Genomic DNA, 16,957 nt, shown 5'->3' with positions numbered 1-16,957 from the left:
TCGAAAGACATAGGTGGAAGATAAATGTGGAATCAACAATATTAAGAAAATTAAGACAACAACATTCTGCATGTATTTCGAAGTGGTGACTGATTTTGATATTATTATACCTGTGTTTACAATAAAAAACATTAATAAAAACTGGCATGAAAGGGAGGTAAATATATTTTAAGCCAGGGCTAATAATCTGCTAGTGAATAGTTAGCCTCAGATCATCAAAAATCTCACAGTTTGTCTTCTAGAACATATTCTGCCCAAGTATGTGCATGATGTATCAACACAAATAAATATCTGGGCATTCAATTATCTGATTCAAATAAGAAATTCTACCAATAGGAGATAAGGCAGACTCTAGTTTATTTAAAATATGGCAGTTTTGAAATTGCCCAAATTCTATTAATTATTGAATATAATAATTCCTAGGGACACATTTCAGATTAATCATAATATAAGTAAACTGATAAAATATATTTCAAAAGATTTAAAGAGATGGAAAAGTTTAAAGAATAATATATGGAGTAAAATAAGTCTTATACTGACAGTCCTTTATATTACTTATAACTTGCAAGTATTTTCAGAAATTTGACTCATACACCGGTTCCAAATTGACTTTATGGGAGTAATCCAGTTTTTAAAATGAATAAGGGACCACATTTATAAAATAGCAAATTTACACTTGATCATGGAAAATTACTCATTGACTTTTTTCAGCTTCAATGAAAAGCAAAATTAAGTATCCTTTGTACAAATCTTGCCCTCTCCCCCAAAAACTCCATGATAGGCTTGCCTTGGAGTCACCATAAATTGGAAAAAGAACTTGAAGACACACAACAGCAATGATGGTAGACAAAGTGCAACCCATGGAATGTATATAGCTTCTCAAATACCTCCTGTGCCCATTCAGGTTATACCTCTTCTGGAAGTCGAACATCAAAGCGAGAAGTTCTTATCTCATTGCTTCTGGTTTTTATTCCCCTTCTTCCCAATATTTTCAGCACTTTTGGTCCCTTTTCATAGAATTATAGAGTTGGAAGAAACCACCCAGGCCATCCAGTCCAACCTGCTACCATGCAAGAAAAACATCATGAAAGTACCCCCGACAGATAGCTTCCACCACAATCCGAGGAAGAGTTCCACTGTTGTTTGATGGTCAGGAAGTTCTTCCTAATGTTCAGGTAGAATCTCCTTTCCTATCATTTGAATCCATTGATCCAAGTCCTAGTCTCCAGGGCATCAGAAAACAACTCTGCTCCTTCTTTCTTATGACAGTCTTTCAAATATTTAAATATCACTCATGTTTCCTCTCAACCTTCTCTTCAGCAGGCTAACATACCCAGTTCTTTAAGCCCCTTTGCCACAATATGTCCTTTCCATGCCTTCTTGCCCTGGATTAGACCACAGCTATTTTAATCCCCTTCGTCATGACCTGTTCTCCCTTTGAAACCTGCTACTTTTAACACTTCTTTCAGTAGAATCCATTTTCTACTTTTAACACTCCTTTCATAGTTAAAATCATAGGTTTGGGCACCAATGCAATAAGAGCACTTATAAAAGTATGTTCAAATTTAAGGCAAAATTATAAGGTTACTATACACTGTTCCTGAACTTTCATAGTCACTAGAACTTTTCATAATTGGTAAAAAAGGAACAAAAAAGATAAAAAGCTAGCAATAGCACAATTTCAATAGCCTAGGTTACTATGAAGGAGAAAATGCAGCAAAAGCAAAATGATTATGTCTTACAATGATGCTATCCCTTAGGACTGCATTCATTTCAAAAACTACTGTTCCAGGCTTATGCAGAAAGATTTTGTAAAAGAAGTGAAGCATAGGATACCGTCCATAAGAATGCCCATTCCTCCATGTCACTGACAAAAATCAACACAGGCAAAAGAGCTCATCCCACATGTTTTTAAGCACTTTTCCCCATTTCCAGGTGCATCAAGAGCTTAGAAGACTGTTTCTCCCCATCTCTTGTCCTCCATTCCCGTTTCAATGGTGACCTACATTTGATTTTTTAACAAACATGGCACGTGCACTTCTCTTCTGTAATGACACAGGCGACCGATATTCCCCCAGGTTATTTCCAAAGTTTGGTGAAAGCTGAATCAGAACGCACAGGATTACTTAGCTAATGTCAATTTCCTCTAATCCAACATGCACAGCAGGCGCCAGTGGAGTTCTGCTAATGCATTTTCCACAAATTAGAAACTGTTTTTACCTCTCAAGGTGTTACATAACCCAGGACGTGGACATCTGAGGACATCTGCTAACTCCCCCACTGCTTTCCTAAACAATTTGCCTGGTGAATGAATTTAACTTAAATACATACTGTCATCTTGTCCAATTCAAATAAACAAATTGTCCTAAATCATTGCAGTCAAACACAGCATGGTTTTAATCTGTTTTGCTTAATCTTACTAAACATGCATTTGGCACTAAAGAGCATCATATGTTAGTTTCACAGTGGTGCTATTTATTTAATGGTTTTAGATTTTCAATGTCAAGCACAGGTTCTCTAAGTATTTAAAGATTGAGCTTCCATAATTATTGACCCCTTCTCCTAGTGTTCCTGAACCCTGGACATACCTTGGACCTCGACTTAACAGATTCTTATTCAACCTTGTATTCTGGACATTCTACTATTTAGCTTATGGCCCTAGAGCTGGTGGGTCACAGGTTGTGCAGGCCTCCTTTAACATAACAGGATTTGTCAAAACATATGATCACTCCTCTGGACTTCTCAGATTCCTTTGAAACAAACTGGGCTCTAAACTGGTTTGGGGATAATATTGGATCACTTCCTTTTCTGTCGGTTTCCTGCAAGAACAAAATATTAGATTGTAGATGCACTACTTTATGTTAATAGAATCTGCAAGCACACAATATATTGAAAACCAGGTGGGCAAAGAATATGGAAGACTTTTAGAGAAAGTAATTACAGATTCCACAAACACATCTTACAAACACATGGAATCATATAAAGGTTCTTATGAAATCACAAAGAACCAATCAATCATGATGGCAGGTAAACACAGCATCAAGTTAAATCTCTAAGATGGCAATGAAGCAATGAAGTACCTTCACCAAGTGAGAGGTGAAGCAAAGCCATTGAGCCAGACTGAGAAGATGCCATCCATCTTCTGCCCAGCCAAGTGTAGTAATCTTTCATGTAGGTCTGGCTGAGTTGTGATTAGCCTTTTTGTTCTTTTTCTAGTCAAGTTGCCACAGTAAATCTGGCTGCTTTGTATTGGGCTAAGATGGAGTAAATCTTTTTCCTGTGTTTCTCTTTCCAGTTCTCTGGGAACTGTAACATCTAGGACTTCACAGATGCCTATCCTGCTACATTCCTTTTTTCCCCTCTTCCCCTCCCTTCTTTTTATGCCGAAAGAGCTAACACAGCAGCTTCTTTGAAAACTACTTTAAGAAACACAGCGTTACTTTGAGGAAAACTGATGCTTCTTTTTAACATTATAAATGCTTGTCTACATGCCTTCTGCTCTCCCCATGCTAACTTCATTTTATCTGGAAAACAAATATATATTTAAATGCCATAGGATTCATGTATTTATATAATGCCTTTTAAATATTTAAAACCTGTGCCTGTAATGTGCAATTGGCTGATGACATCTGGCCCTTTATATACATGTGTTTTTCAAGAAAGAAAAATGTGTGCGGGTGTACCCCAGCAGTTCATAGATACTCTTGAAAACAAGCTCAAAGTCCATCCAACACTCTTTGCCATCTGCTCTCTCTGCTGGATCACACGGTCCTGCTGCGTCACAGACAGGATATCCGTTGCATTGAACAGTTGACAGAATGGTTAAAATGACAATGCACTTCATGACCCTCACTTAACAGTTCCATTCTTTCCTTCCTTTTTTGCCAGAGTTTGCTTCATCTCTTTTGTCTGAGATGGCAACAGCAACTGTTTATGTAGAAGCAAAATGCAAGGTTTCACAGAATCACCCTATTCCCCACTTCCTGGAGTAGTTGCTATGTTCCAAAATTGACATTTTAACACATTTTGTCATACCGTAAGATAAGCAATCAAAACATCTTCTGGGAGTACAGTATGTTGTACAATGCCATATACTGGCTTTCTTGTGTATTCTGTGCTTTACTTGACCCTTTAGCACAGTGGTTCTCAACCTGTGGGTTTCCAGGTGTTTTGGCCTACAACTCTCAGAAATCTTGGCCAGTTTACCAGATGTTCAGATTTGTGGGCCAAAACATCTGGGGACCCACAGGTTGAGAACGACTGCTTTAGCATAAAGTGGAAATACTACGAGAAATGTGCATTTTAATTTTCTGCATTTCAAAATGTTCAAATAAATTAATCTGTGCAGAAATACACTATTTTTACATAAACATCTTATTTGGATTATTTAGATACCTCTCTTCAGCCAAAAGACTCCCATACAAATTAATTTCCTGGAATAACTGCTTCTCCTTTTCATGGTGTTTGGAAACACATACGGATTTTTGACACAGATTTGCTGTTTCCTTAACATACAAAAGCAAGCAATTTTGATAAACAAAATCCATAACAAATAGTTGCTTACCTGTAACTGTGGTTCTCTGAGTGGTCATCTGTGAAATCCGCACATGTGGTAGTTAGTTGCACGTGTGCAGCTAGTTCGGAACCTTTAACAGCTGTTTTCAATTAGAGGGCTATGGCCCCGCCCCTCCTCCCCAGAGGGTATATATATGGCTTGCGTGGCCATAGCCGCAGTTCCTCCGCCGTGTAACGGCAGAGTCCCCAGGCATGACAAACAGCGGGGAGGAAGGGCGGGGATGTGCGGATTTCACAGATGACCCCTCAGAGAACCACAGTTACAGGTAAGCAACTATTTGTTCTCTCACGTGGTCTCTGTGAAAACCGCACATGTGGTAGATTAACAAGCTACTCACCGAGGCAGGTGGGTGTCATGCCACCGCTGAAAAAAGGACTGCTCGTCCGAAGGCTGCATGGCGTTTCGATAGAATGTCCAGTTTGTAGTGTTTAACAAATGTTAATGGTGTGGACCAAATTGCTGCTTTGCATATGTCCTCCAAAGGGACACCATGGTTGAAGGCTATCGAAGTTGCCACTGCTCGTGTAGAATGCCCTTTGATATGCATGGGGGGGTCCTTCCCCGCCATCTGGTAGGCTAGACGGATGGTGGCAACCACCCATCCCGAGAGTCGTTGTGGAGATACAGGGGAGCCTCTAGTGTCCTTACGGTATTTGAGAAATAGTTTGGATGAAGAACGAAAAGGTTTGGTTCTGTTTAGGTAAAAGGAAAGTGCTCTCCGTACGTCCAAAAGATGAAGGGAGCGTTCTAATGGTGTGGTCGGTGTTTGAAAAAAGGCTGGTAAAATAATATCCTGTGAGATGTGAAAAAGAGATGCTCTCTTGGGCAGGAAGGATAAATCAAGTCTCATTACTATTTTATCTGGGTGAAAGCGGATATATGGTTCATCTGAACGGAGAGCACAGAGTTCGCTGGCCCTATGACCCGAAGTTACAGCTACGAGAAAGACTGTTTTCCATGTGACATATGAGAGATCTACTGTTGCCATTGGCTCGAAAGGCGGTTTCATGAGTGCGGAGAGCACAAGGTCAAGATGCCATGCTGGTGGTGGAGGGGCATGGGGAGGGTTGATATTTTTGAAGCCTTGCAGAAAAAGCTGTACCATGGGGTCTTGGAAGCAAGAAGAGTGACCATGTCGTCTTCTGTATGCGGTGATTGCGGCAAGGTAGCAGCGGATGGATGAGAGTGAGAGGCCAGCGGCTGCGAGGGAGGCGAGGTATTCGAAGAGGACAGAGGTAGGTGCTAATAATGGGTCTGCTCCATGAAGGTGGGCAAAGGAAGAGAATTTCAGCCACTTCGATTCATAGGAGCGTCGGGTAGATGGCCTATGGGCTGCAAGTATACTGTCCATTACTGCTTGAGAGAGAGGTCTCCGTGTATCTTCCAAGCTGTGAGGCGGAGGCGATCTATGTCTGGGTGGCGTAGACGACCTTGGTTGGCTGTGAGGAGGTCTCGGCGACGTGGAAGAGTGACATAGTTGCCCTTTGCCATGGTTGACAGAAGCGGAAACCAAGGTTGGCGGGGCCACCAAGGTGCGAGTAGGATACAATTGGCTTTGTCGCTGTATACTTTGGCGATCACCTTGATTAGAAGAGGTACCGGAGGAAAGATGTAGAGGAAAGGACCGTTCCAATTGAAGAGGAAAGCATCGCCCAAACAGTTCGTCAGGTTTGGTGGGGATGCCCGGGCACAGTAAAGACGGCATTTGGTGTTGAGTGATGATGCAAAAAGGTCGATTTGAGGTTGGCCCCATTTGTTGAATAGCTGTAGAGCTTGGGTCAGATGAAGGGACCACTCATGCGTAGCTAGTGTGGCCCTGCTGAGATGGTCAGCCAAGATGTTCTGTTGGCCCGGTAGATGTATGGCTATGAGAAAGATGTTGTGATCGATGCACCAGTCCCAGATTGCTAGTGTGATGTCCAGGAGGGTCTTGGACCGGGTACCTCCTTGTTTGTTGATGTACCACATCACCGTTGTGTTGTCGGTGCAGACTTGAACTGTAGTATTGGATAGTATGTCCTGAAACGCCCGCAAGCCCTTGAAGAGAGCCAAGAGTTCGAGGACATTGATGTGGTGTGTTATTTCTGTAGAGGTCCAATGGCCGTGGGTTGCAAGGTTTCCTGAGAATGCTCCCCATCCAGTGAGGGAGGCATCTGTTGTGATGGTGGTGGATGGGTCGCTTGGGCGGAATGGAACGCCCACGCAAATGTTGTTGCGATGAGTCCACCATTGAAGGGAGTGGCGGACGTGACTTGGGAGTGAGAGTTTGGTGTGTGGAGAGTCCTTTACAGGGTCGAAGGCCTTGATAAACCATCCCGTAAATCCAGGGTAGCAAACCAGGCGCCTTTCGGTATTAGGGGTAAAATTGTGGTTATTGTCACCATTCTAAATTTCCGAGAAGTGATATAAAAATTAAGGGGTCGCAAATCAAGGACTGGGCGTTGGTCTCCATCTTTTTTTGGGACCAAGAAATAACGAGAAAAAAATGAAAATGGAAAAAAGGAAGGGTGTAAGGGTACAATTGCCCCTTTTTCGAGTAGGGTACTAATCTCCTGGCAAAGGACAGGGGATGGGGTTGTGGATCTGATGTAGCCTGTCCTTGGCTGTGTGTGAAATTCAATAACATAACCATGTGATACTACATTAAGCACCCACTTATCTGTGGTAATATGGTGCCATTGATGTGCAAAGTGTGCTAAACGTGAACCAAAATAAACAGGAGGCTGGTGATCAGTGGAGGGAGGAGTAACAGGGTGGTGAACGTGTGCCTTTAACTCAGTGAGGGGAAATGGGTTTGGAGGTGAACAGGGGGAAGGTTTGTTAAAAACGACCCCGTGATCTAGGTTGGTACCGTCCCCTGCCCTGTTGGCGAGAGCGAGTAGATGCTGGCTGTCTCGAAGGGGGGGGTTGGGATGGTTGCGGCAGTTGTCTGGTATTGGAACCATAGGGCCTGCGCTGGTAAGATGAGTATGGGGTCCATCTATTCCTGGGAGGGTAGTTACCAGAAGAAGTAAAGCCGTAGCTATGAGTTGTCTTTTTCATCTCCTGAGTACTCTTTAATTGGCCATCAGTGTCCGGGTGGAACAGGGCATCATCATGGACTGGTAAACTCTCCGCAGTATCTCTGCCCTCCTCAGAGAGTGTGGAAGCTCGAAGCCATGCATGTCTACGAATAGCTGTCGCCGTTGCAAACATGCGACCTGCGGTATCCGCTGTATGTTTCGCCATCTCCTTTTGGGCTCTTGCAAGGGCAAGGGCTTCATGGTGGCATGCCGTAGCAAAGGAGCGGTGTTGCGGAGGCAGCATGTCGAGGTATGGACCGACCTTCTTCCATAAGTAATCTTGGTAGGAAGCCATATAGGCCCCATAGTGAGCAAGCCTAGTCACGAATCCAGCGGTGAGGTGAACCTTTTTGCCCAATCCCTCCAGTTTCCTGCCTTCCTTGTCAGCTGGGGTAGGGCATGACTTGGAGGAGCGTCTACCCTGAGTGACCTTTATTGCTAAAGAATTGGGCTTAGGTGGTCTTGCTGCCCAAAGGTTGGAGGTAAGGTCAATCCTATAGAGGCTGTCGCATCTCCTTGAAACCGGTGGGACAGCAAAAGGAGGGGTATCTGGGGTTCTGGCCAGTTGTAGGAGGTATGGTAAAGGAGGAAGAACCATAGCAGGGGTTGGAGTTTGTTGTTGTTCTGAAGGAAACAACGGGTCCTCTATAGGCTTCTGTGGGTTGGGTATTGGTAATGCTAAAGCCCGCGAGAGTCTCGTGATAAGGGCTGAAAATGTTAACATTTCTTCGGGTGGTGCGGGGTCTGACGGTGGTGGCCCCGCTTGGTCGCCCTCAGATATGTAAGATTCTGAGTCGGAGGCAGAGAGGTATTGTGGTGGCTCTTCATGTTGGTATGAAGGTTGTGTCATGGGTGGGGCGTCTTGTGGAGATAGCAAGGGTGGTTGAGCTCGATTAAAGGCTGCGACTGGGCCAAAAAAATATTCTCTACCACCAGGAGACCGGTGAATAAGGTCTTCATGTAGTGGAGGGAGTGCACTGTGCATAGGTGGTTCACTCCATGTAGAGCGACGAGGAGGAGATTGGAAGAGGTCATGAGAATAGGAGGCAGTCTTTGGTGAAAGGAGGCGCTGAGCAGGAGAGATTCTTTCAGGCGACGGGATGGTAGGAAGGGAGGTGGTTGCCTGGCCCTCCTCCGCATTGTGAGCCCTGCGTGCCTCGGTCCCGAGAGCACGGGCCCGTGTGTCCAGCCTCATCGGGGTGGAGAGGCTTTGTTGAGACAACGGTGCAGGGGGATTGGCTGACTCCTTTGGGAGCAGGGCCGTTTCCTCACCCCGAGAAGGTGTTGCGTTCGGAGGCTGGGGTTGCCCCGCCTCCTGGCTAAGTTGACGCCCTGGTGTGGGCGGAATTGGCGACGGCGCCGCCCTCGGAGCGGTGAAAAGTGAGTGAGAGAGAGACTGGCTGGAGGAGGCGGAGCGATGCTTCTTTCGCTTTTTCTTCTTCTCCTTCTCCTTTTCCCCGCCAGCATGCTCCCTGGTTGTGGAGGAGGAACGGCTGCGTTTAGCTGCTGCTGACGGCGTTGGAGGGAGAGACTGAGGCGGGAGACAAAGAGAGCGTCCTGGCGTTGGAGGTGCCGAGGGGTTTGCTTGAGCTGCCTGAGGAGGGAGGAGCGCTCGCTCGTAAAGGAGTGCTTTAAGTCTTGTTTCTCTATTTTTCCGCGCCTGGGGTGTGAAGGCCCGGCAGGCAGAGCAACAGGCTGTGGAGTGAGCCTCTCCTAGGCAAAGAAGGCATTTGTCGTGCCTGTCGGTGTCCGGGAGCTTTCCTCCACACGACAGGCATTTTTTGAAAATTGGAGTCGCCATGTTTGGCAGAAGGGGAACGAGGTAAGTAAGGGAAGGAAAGGGAGTTACAGGAGGTTCCTATAGACTGCTGCTTACACGGCGGAAAAAAAAGGAACTGCGGCTATGGCCACGCAAGCCATATATATACCCTCTGGGGAGGAGGGGCGGGGCCATAGCCCTCTAATTGAAAACAGCTGTTAAAGGTTCCGAACTAGCTGCACACGTGCAACTAACTACCACATGTGCGGTTTTCACAGAGACCACGTGAGAGAACAATCCAGGAAAAATGTACTTGTGTTCGTAAAACACAGATTCATAGAATCAACTGTTCCTTTTGTGCCAAAAGTACATTTTCCAGAAAGCAATACTGTTGCTACAAACATGTAGATATCTTGTTCCTGTTTTTACAGAACAATTTTACAGAGGAGAAAAACTATGCCAGTGTTGCCGCTTCTTCATTAACCAAGGTATTGTATTTGGGGGTTCTTTGAATGCGGTTTTCCTGCTTCTTGGCAGGGAGTTGGGATGGATGGCCCACGAGGTCTCTTCCAACTCTATGATTCTATGATTCTTGCAATTGTGGACCACACCAGAATGTGAGCAAGACATGTATTAGCAGTTCCACTCTCAGTTTAAAACAACAGAAGCTATTAAATAAAACGGGGTTTGGAGCCATGAGATATATAGTATAATTTCAAGACAGAGGAATGAGGAAAGAAAGCAGAAAGAAATCAAAAGTGTAAGAGCGAGTTAACTCCAAAATAAAAATTATATTTGTTCCTAATGTTCCAAATTGCCATATGTTTCTTCGAATCTATCTTTTGACACGAACTAAATTTAACATTAATCTTGTTGTTGGATATCTTCAGGCAACTCTATCACAGGATTTTCTTGGAAAGATTAGAGGAAGTTTTGCTTTCGCCCTCTAAGGCCGAGAGACTGTGACTTGGCCAAGTTCACTCAATGGGTTTTCTGTATTGAGCAGGAATTCAAACCCAACTCTCTGTAGTCATAGTTCAATACCAAAACCACTATGCTATGAGTTTCTAATACTTTAGTAGTATTGAAATTATCAGAAAGCACTTTCATGGAATTGAATCGTTAGTAATGTTATCACAGAATAAAGAACACTGCCAGCCTTTTCAATTGGCTGGGATTGCCAGAATAACACAGCAATGAGTAGCAATTAAAGAATGTGAGAGGAAATTGAACTATAGCAGCAGAAGAAAGACAGTAGAAGCAATGGCACTGACATGTTTGTATTTCCCCACATAGTTTGAAAAATGAGAATATTTGATTCAGCCTTCTGCTTCTGACCTTGCTTTGATTGTTATCATAGATTCAAATAGTACGTTTAGGGTAGTTTTTGTAAAAAAAAAAAAACCCCTACACTCTCAGATTTTGCCATCTGGTGTTTGAGACCAATGAAAGACCCCAAATAAATATTAGACTATGACTATTTCATCCTAACTTGTATGGACAAATCTTTTCCTCACTGCAGGAGAAGCAAGTATTACTGTGCAATTTTTGGACTGCTTTAGTATACAGTCAAGTATTGGGGGGTATCCTGTTTGGAAGTGTATTTTGTGGTATAGAAATGACTACATTGAGGGCAAGACCCACATTTTTAAAATGAACCCTCTGCTTCCAGAAACAAAATAATCGTATGTGTAAAAACCAACAAATTTAAATTAGCAGTCCTTGTATGTATTTCTTGAATATCCTTGATCGTTTTGCCTAACAATAGACAGGCATGGCTTGACATTGTAGTAATAAATTAATTATCAGAAAAATAGGCAATGGGACTATTTTGATGTTGCTTAAAATATTCAGAAATGTTTGTGAAGCTTCACATTCCAGAGCAGCTTCAAATTCATCTATGCCAATGATAGGGGACTTTTTCATCTTAGGAGCTAATGAAAATCTTGGACAGAGGTGAAGCCACAAATTATGGACTCATTATACAAGCTTAGTTTAGTTTATTTAATGCTTAGATCATAGGTCTTTCACATATAGGACAAACGAATAAATACATAAAACCAGATTATTAATGTAATAAGAAATACACCATTAAAATGCTATATAAATAATTGAAATGCTCTATAAATCAATGGACGGACTTATATACAAAACCCACATTTGAATAGCAAACAGTTTGCAAGAAACAGCATTTTCTGCACAAAAATAATACACTGCCCAGAAATATTACTTCTTGCACATGAAATCTTGTTTCTTGTACAAAACATGCTGTTTTCTATGCTAGTGTAAATTTCACACAGTACAGGACCTCAGTTAGCATTTTGTGCACAGAAAATAACATTTCAGTGCGGTAGGTTTTTTTTACCAGTTTCCTTGACAGAAAATGCTGTTTTCTGTGAAAAAATACAATCTGGGAGTATTTTGCAGAGTAAGTTCAAGACAGTGAGTAGGGTTTGAAAACAATAGTGTTTTTAAAGACCTTTCTTGTTGTGGAAAGAATTTTTAATGTATGCTGCCTTACAAGCAGGAATAGCAAAACAATTTGGGTAATGGAAAATTAGTGTCCTGTACAGAATTCTAAATAAATCCATTGCCTTGGCAACCTTTTTTTTTTTTTTTTTTTGAATGGGGGAGTATACTTTACTTCAAGATCAAGAAGGCAACACAACATATCACAAATCTTGCAAAACAGGAAATAGTTTTTACTTATGTTTTGTCATTAATTTTTTGGGTATGAGTCTATTTGAGACAGTGAACTCATGTCCACAATAGCTGATGCAGCAGGTTTGCTACTTTAAGATTATTTTCCTATAAAATTTAATATTTGAAATAGCAATACATATAAATGTAATTAACGGATGGGATGAAGATGCATATGTTATCTCTATTAAGCAAGGGAGTCATGTGTGGGCAGGCAATTATACTGAAAAAAATCTGTAGACAGACAAGTTCTCCCTTTAGAGCAGTCATTGTACACTTTTTGTGCATACACAGCATCTCTGCTCAACAAAACCAATATTTCACCCTGAATATTGAAAACTTTTCATGAAGTAAGAAATTACAAACTGGAAAAACATTCAGTCCTTTGAAATAATAGATGAAGAGTTCATTCTTTGTATAATCAGACTCCAGCTCTTGAGTAAAAAATAAGCTATAAATATGTACTTGAAAGCTCCAATTTAAAAAAAATCTCTACCTTGTCTTCATATGGAATAGTAAAAAATGACAATGCAGACTCTGTAACCACACTTACATCTGTTGCTGGAATTTACTGGTGCTCAGGGAATGATTCTCAGAAGAACCATATAATGCTATAGCTACCATTTGCCACCTGTGAGTTCTACTATCACAGCCCATAAAAAGCCATTAACAACTTCCCTAGAAGTCGACAGGAGGAAGAAAATCAAAGTTAAATCTTTCTTTTCATGTAGAGACATGAAGCTCTAGATGTCTTTTTTCTTTATGTTATTGTTTGTAAGAAAACAGGATCTTAGGCTGGGAAAAACATGATACTTTCATCGCTTCACTTGTCAACCATTATTCTGTTTCTTCGAGAAACAATCACAAGTCACTTGATTAAAGCAATTCTCAGTAAAGACAAAACTTCTGACTGCTTTGAGTTAGAAAAACATTCATGGATGCATCCAGACTAAGCAAATTTTATTGTTTGTTGGTTGGTTGGTTTGCATTACTTGCAGGCAAGAAAAATACATTTGAGTTGTTGGTGGCTCTTGGACCAAAAGGTGAGACATTCAAACTATCATTCTGGAATGAGGACACACACATACAACTACTCTAACAACATGCCATTGCTTGTTCAAGCATCCTTACGTTTTAGAGCCAGATTTTCTTTTCCAATCTTTCCCCCTCAGAAAATCTTTGTCCTAATTTTGCCATGCTAGGACTTTCATGGATGAATTCCTTTAACACTGTATCCATATTTCATAGGTACATTAGAGAGGGGTATTAGAAAGCAGTAATTCCCAATTCCATTCATGAGCACCAGCAACTCCAACAGGCAGCTACACATGTGATATATGTAAGGCCTGTGGGCTGAATTCAGCCTTCCACGTGATGCAACCTGGTAGCCTCTGCTAAGCAATTACAATGCTTTTGACACAAAATAAAAAGCAATTACTAGTGAGGAAGAGGAGGGTGGTGGCTGCAGGACTGGTAGGGCTCTGGGATGAGGTTGGCCAATGGACCATGCTGCTGAAGCTCCTGCAGAGCTTTTCTTCTAGGACTCTCCTCTGCCTTGTGAATTTTATTTTCCCCTTGAAAGATTCTACTGAGGATTTGTTTCTCCTTTTCTTGTGCCAGCCATCCTTGTTTCTCCTTCCTCTCTCTTACCAGTGTCTCTTCCACCTTGATCCCTCCTGCAACTGTTCATGTTTACACTGGCAAGGCTTCTGGGCCCCAAATATTAGGTGCCTTCAAGCAGGGATGGAGTCTGCTCTTTCACCGGTTTCCATCCTTGGTTGAGAAGAAAAGCTTCTTAACCAAGATTTCTGTCTATAAGTCCTTCCGTTATTATTGTTGGAGGCTTCAGGATCTTGCCAAAAGAAATGACAATTGTAAAGGAATGGAAATGTTATGGCCACATGTATTATGGGAAAGAAGAGAATGTGTATAGAGCGCAAAGAAATGGGGAGGGGGCTTTTCAGTATGCCTTTTATATACTCTTTTCTTTCCCACATATGCATGGCCCTAACATTTCCATTCCTTTATAAGGTGCAGCAATTGCTCCCTGGCCTTCTCTGTACCATCCTCTGCCTCTTTGTGTAACCACATTGTCTTTTTCCCCTGTGTATGTGCCTTCAAGTCACCTGGATCTTGTTGCATTCTGTTTTGTGTTTGTTGTTATTTTCAGAAAATGATCAATGGATGAGGATGGTAAGTGATATGGTTATTTAACAATATGTTAATATGTTATGTCATATTGCCTCCCCAAATGATTTAATTATGCAATCTTACAATTACACAGTCCTTTGGAGGCAACATAAGGCTGATGTGGCCCTTGGTGAAAATGAATTATATCATTAGCAATGGTATGCATAGCTCAGTGAATTTAGAAATGTCCCAAGCAAAAGGATGATCAAACGACATGGTCCATTCATTTTAAAAAGCAAGTATCTTGTGGATATAACAGACCTCACTGCAGTGAGAGGAAGATGATGGGGGAATGACTGGGGGGGGGGGGGGGGTAAGGACAGTAGGAGAAATAAACAAAACGGAAGGTAGCAATAGCACGTAGCAGCTATGTGGACAGTATTGTTGAGTCAGTTCCAAATGTCAATCAAATAGACGGAGCCAAGAGTGGAGTACTTTATTTACTCATGTCCTTAAAGATGTCTCTAAAGTTTTTAAGGTACATCATCCGACACTAGGGGTGTAACCATTTGGGGAGGCAATATGAGGGCATTGTCCCACAAATAAGAATTTCCCCTGCATTTTTCCTTTACTCCACAAATTTTGAGAATTATTCACATTCAAAACTCTTATTTTTGCTGAGTTCACATTGTCCTCTTCCTTTGACCATTTTCTTTTGATACCTAAACTTTTTCTATTTCTAAATGCTCAGTGTTTAAGTTTTAAGTTAATATGACACTAGAAATATGATGACAGGAGAAAAAATCATTTACTGATAGAATTCTTATTGGGAGGACAATATAGCTCCCACATAGCTACACCACATGTTACCCACTATCAGAAGACAGCAAAGAATAAAATAACATCTAAAGATCCCAAAGGGGAAAAAGGGATTGAGAAACATCTGCTAGCAAGACACCATGTCTCAAGTTGCTAGTTGTTCAAAAGCATAGCCATTCACATATAGCAGCTAATGGGCTACATTTGACTTAAAGAACTGTAATTCCTTTATAATAATATCTGAAAGGTTAACTGAAGTAGGCTAATGTGTGCTGCATTTTTATATATCCATGAATTGTTGTATTCTTCCAACTCAAAAATTCAAAGGTGTGTTTGATAAAGTCCAGTTACCTAAAAGAACAGTCCATGAATTTTTAATAATGATTTGTTCAGCCAATTAGACATTGCAGTAAAAATAAGAGTTGCTTTGCTTGTCCCACCCTGCTTTCCCTTCCCCTTCAAAAGCTAGGAGTGCAGAATATGGACTTCCCCCTTCTCATGAAACAGAAAAATGATTTCATAGAGCATGGGGCCGAGAAATATTTCAACAGAAGATAGTGCTTACAAAGCTTCACTTTTGGCTTCTTCTTTTTTTGGAAAAAAGTGGGGAGAAAAGAAATGAAGTTCTGGTTGCAAACGCACTTCCTCTTCCCTGGGAATGAGGTTAGTATGTCCACATTATTTCTAAGACACATGACACCAAAGAAAAAGACGTTGGTGTTTCCTCCCCCCCCCCCCCCCCCACTGCTATAGCTATGACTCCCTGAAGAGCCAACAACATTTTTTAATGCAAAAGAAAAAAAATAGTTTTTTTTCTCAAAAAATTATGGAGCCTCTTAAACATTTTGATAAGAGTTCTATTTGAGGTATAACCCAATTTCTCAAACTATGCTCCTCCAGATGTTTTGGACTTCAGCTCCCACAATTCCTAATAGCTGGTAAACTGACTGGGATTTCTGGGAATTGAAGTCCAAAAACACCTGGGAGAGCACAATTTGAGAACCATTGCTATAACCAATCTGTTGTCCAGCAACCTCAAATAATAACAAAAGAGCAAGAGGTTGTTTTTGTTGTGTTGTCCAAGTCATTTCTGACTTATGGCAATGCCACTAAGGCGATCCTTATCACAGATTTTTCTAGGACTGAGTGTGTGACTTGACCAAAATCATCCAATAGGTTTCCAGGGACAAATAGAAAATCAGAGTTATAGTCCAACACTCTACTACTCCACATGGGCTCTTGACACAGAAATGAATCAAATTATTTCAAATACCATGGTATTTGTGAAACACATCTTCCTGTGGAGAAATCCAGGTGTAGAATTCCAGCAGATATACAATGTTAAATTGATAATGGACTCATTTCCTTTTTGCACCACCTTTTCATGGCCCTTGGTGACATTTCCCCAGTAAAAGATACATTTATCAATAATAACTAACAATAACAAAAACATGATTAATCATTTCTATAATAATTTTAAACAATCACAGACATTATTGTTGACAAGTAATATTGTAAAATACCTTTCCAAAATCGCGAACATCAAACAGGTCAAATGCTTCAAAAAGTTCACTCTTCTTCATCCCAAACGTTTCACAACAGGCTGAAAGGAATGTTCTGATATTCTTCAAACAGAGAAACTAGAAAGAAAAGAAAAAATACTATCATTGTGCTATCCAATCATTTGAACAAACTGGTAGCTATCTATGAATATGAATATTTATGTCAGAAAGATTTGTGACATTAAGATTTCTCAGGGAACAAATTATCTGTATTTTAAAAGTTGGTAGAACTAAACACTTTAGGTCCCAAGCATTTTGGATAAAGGATACTAAACTTATATCATTACCTAAGCTAATTGTAATCACCCATTTATCCATCTAGTAATCAGGGTACACATTTTTTCCACAG

At 41.3% G+C, this 16,957-nt stretch overlaps 1 protein-coding gene across 3 annotated transcripts in view; it reads right to left on the bottom strand.

The window, feature by feature from the left end:
• Window positions 1–16,957, bottom strand: part of vav3 (vav guanine nucleotide exchange factor 3) — a 218,550-nt gene that overhangs the window by 155,208 nt on the left and 46,385 nt on the right. For all 3 annotated transcript variants that reach the window (XM_008109114.3, XM_062977938.1, XM_003220077.4), the window contains exon 2: window positions 16,570–16,686. In XM_008109114.3, coding sequence (XP_008107321.1) covers window positions 16,570–16,686 — 117 coding nt within the window. The remainder of the gene's footprint in view (window positions 1–16,569; window positions 16,687–16,957) is intronic.

This window comes from Anolis carolinensis, chromosome 4, assembly GCF_035594765.1.
Source record: "Anolis carolinensis isolate JA03-04 chromosome 4, rAnoCar3.1.pri, whole genome shotgun sequence".
NCBI classification, from domain to species: domain Eukaryota; kingdom Metazoa; phylum Chordata; class Lepidosauria; order Squamata; family Dactyloidae; genus Anolis; species Anolis carolinensis.
The sequence above is the reverse complement of the archived record's forward strand: the minus strand, read 5'-3'. Positions and strand labels throughout refer to the sequence as shown.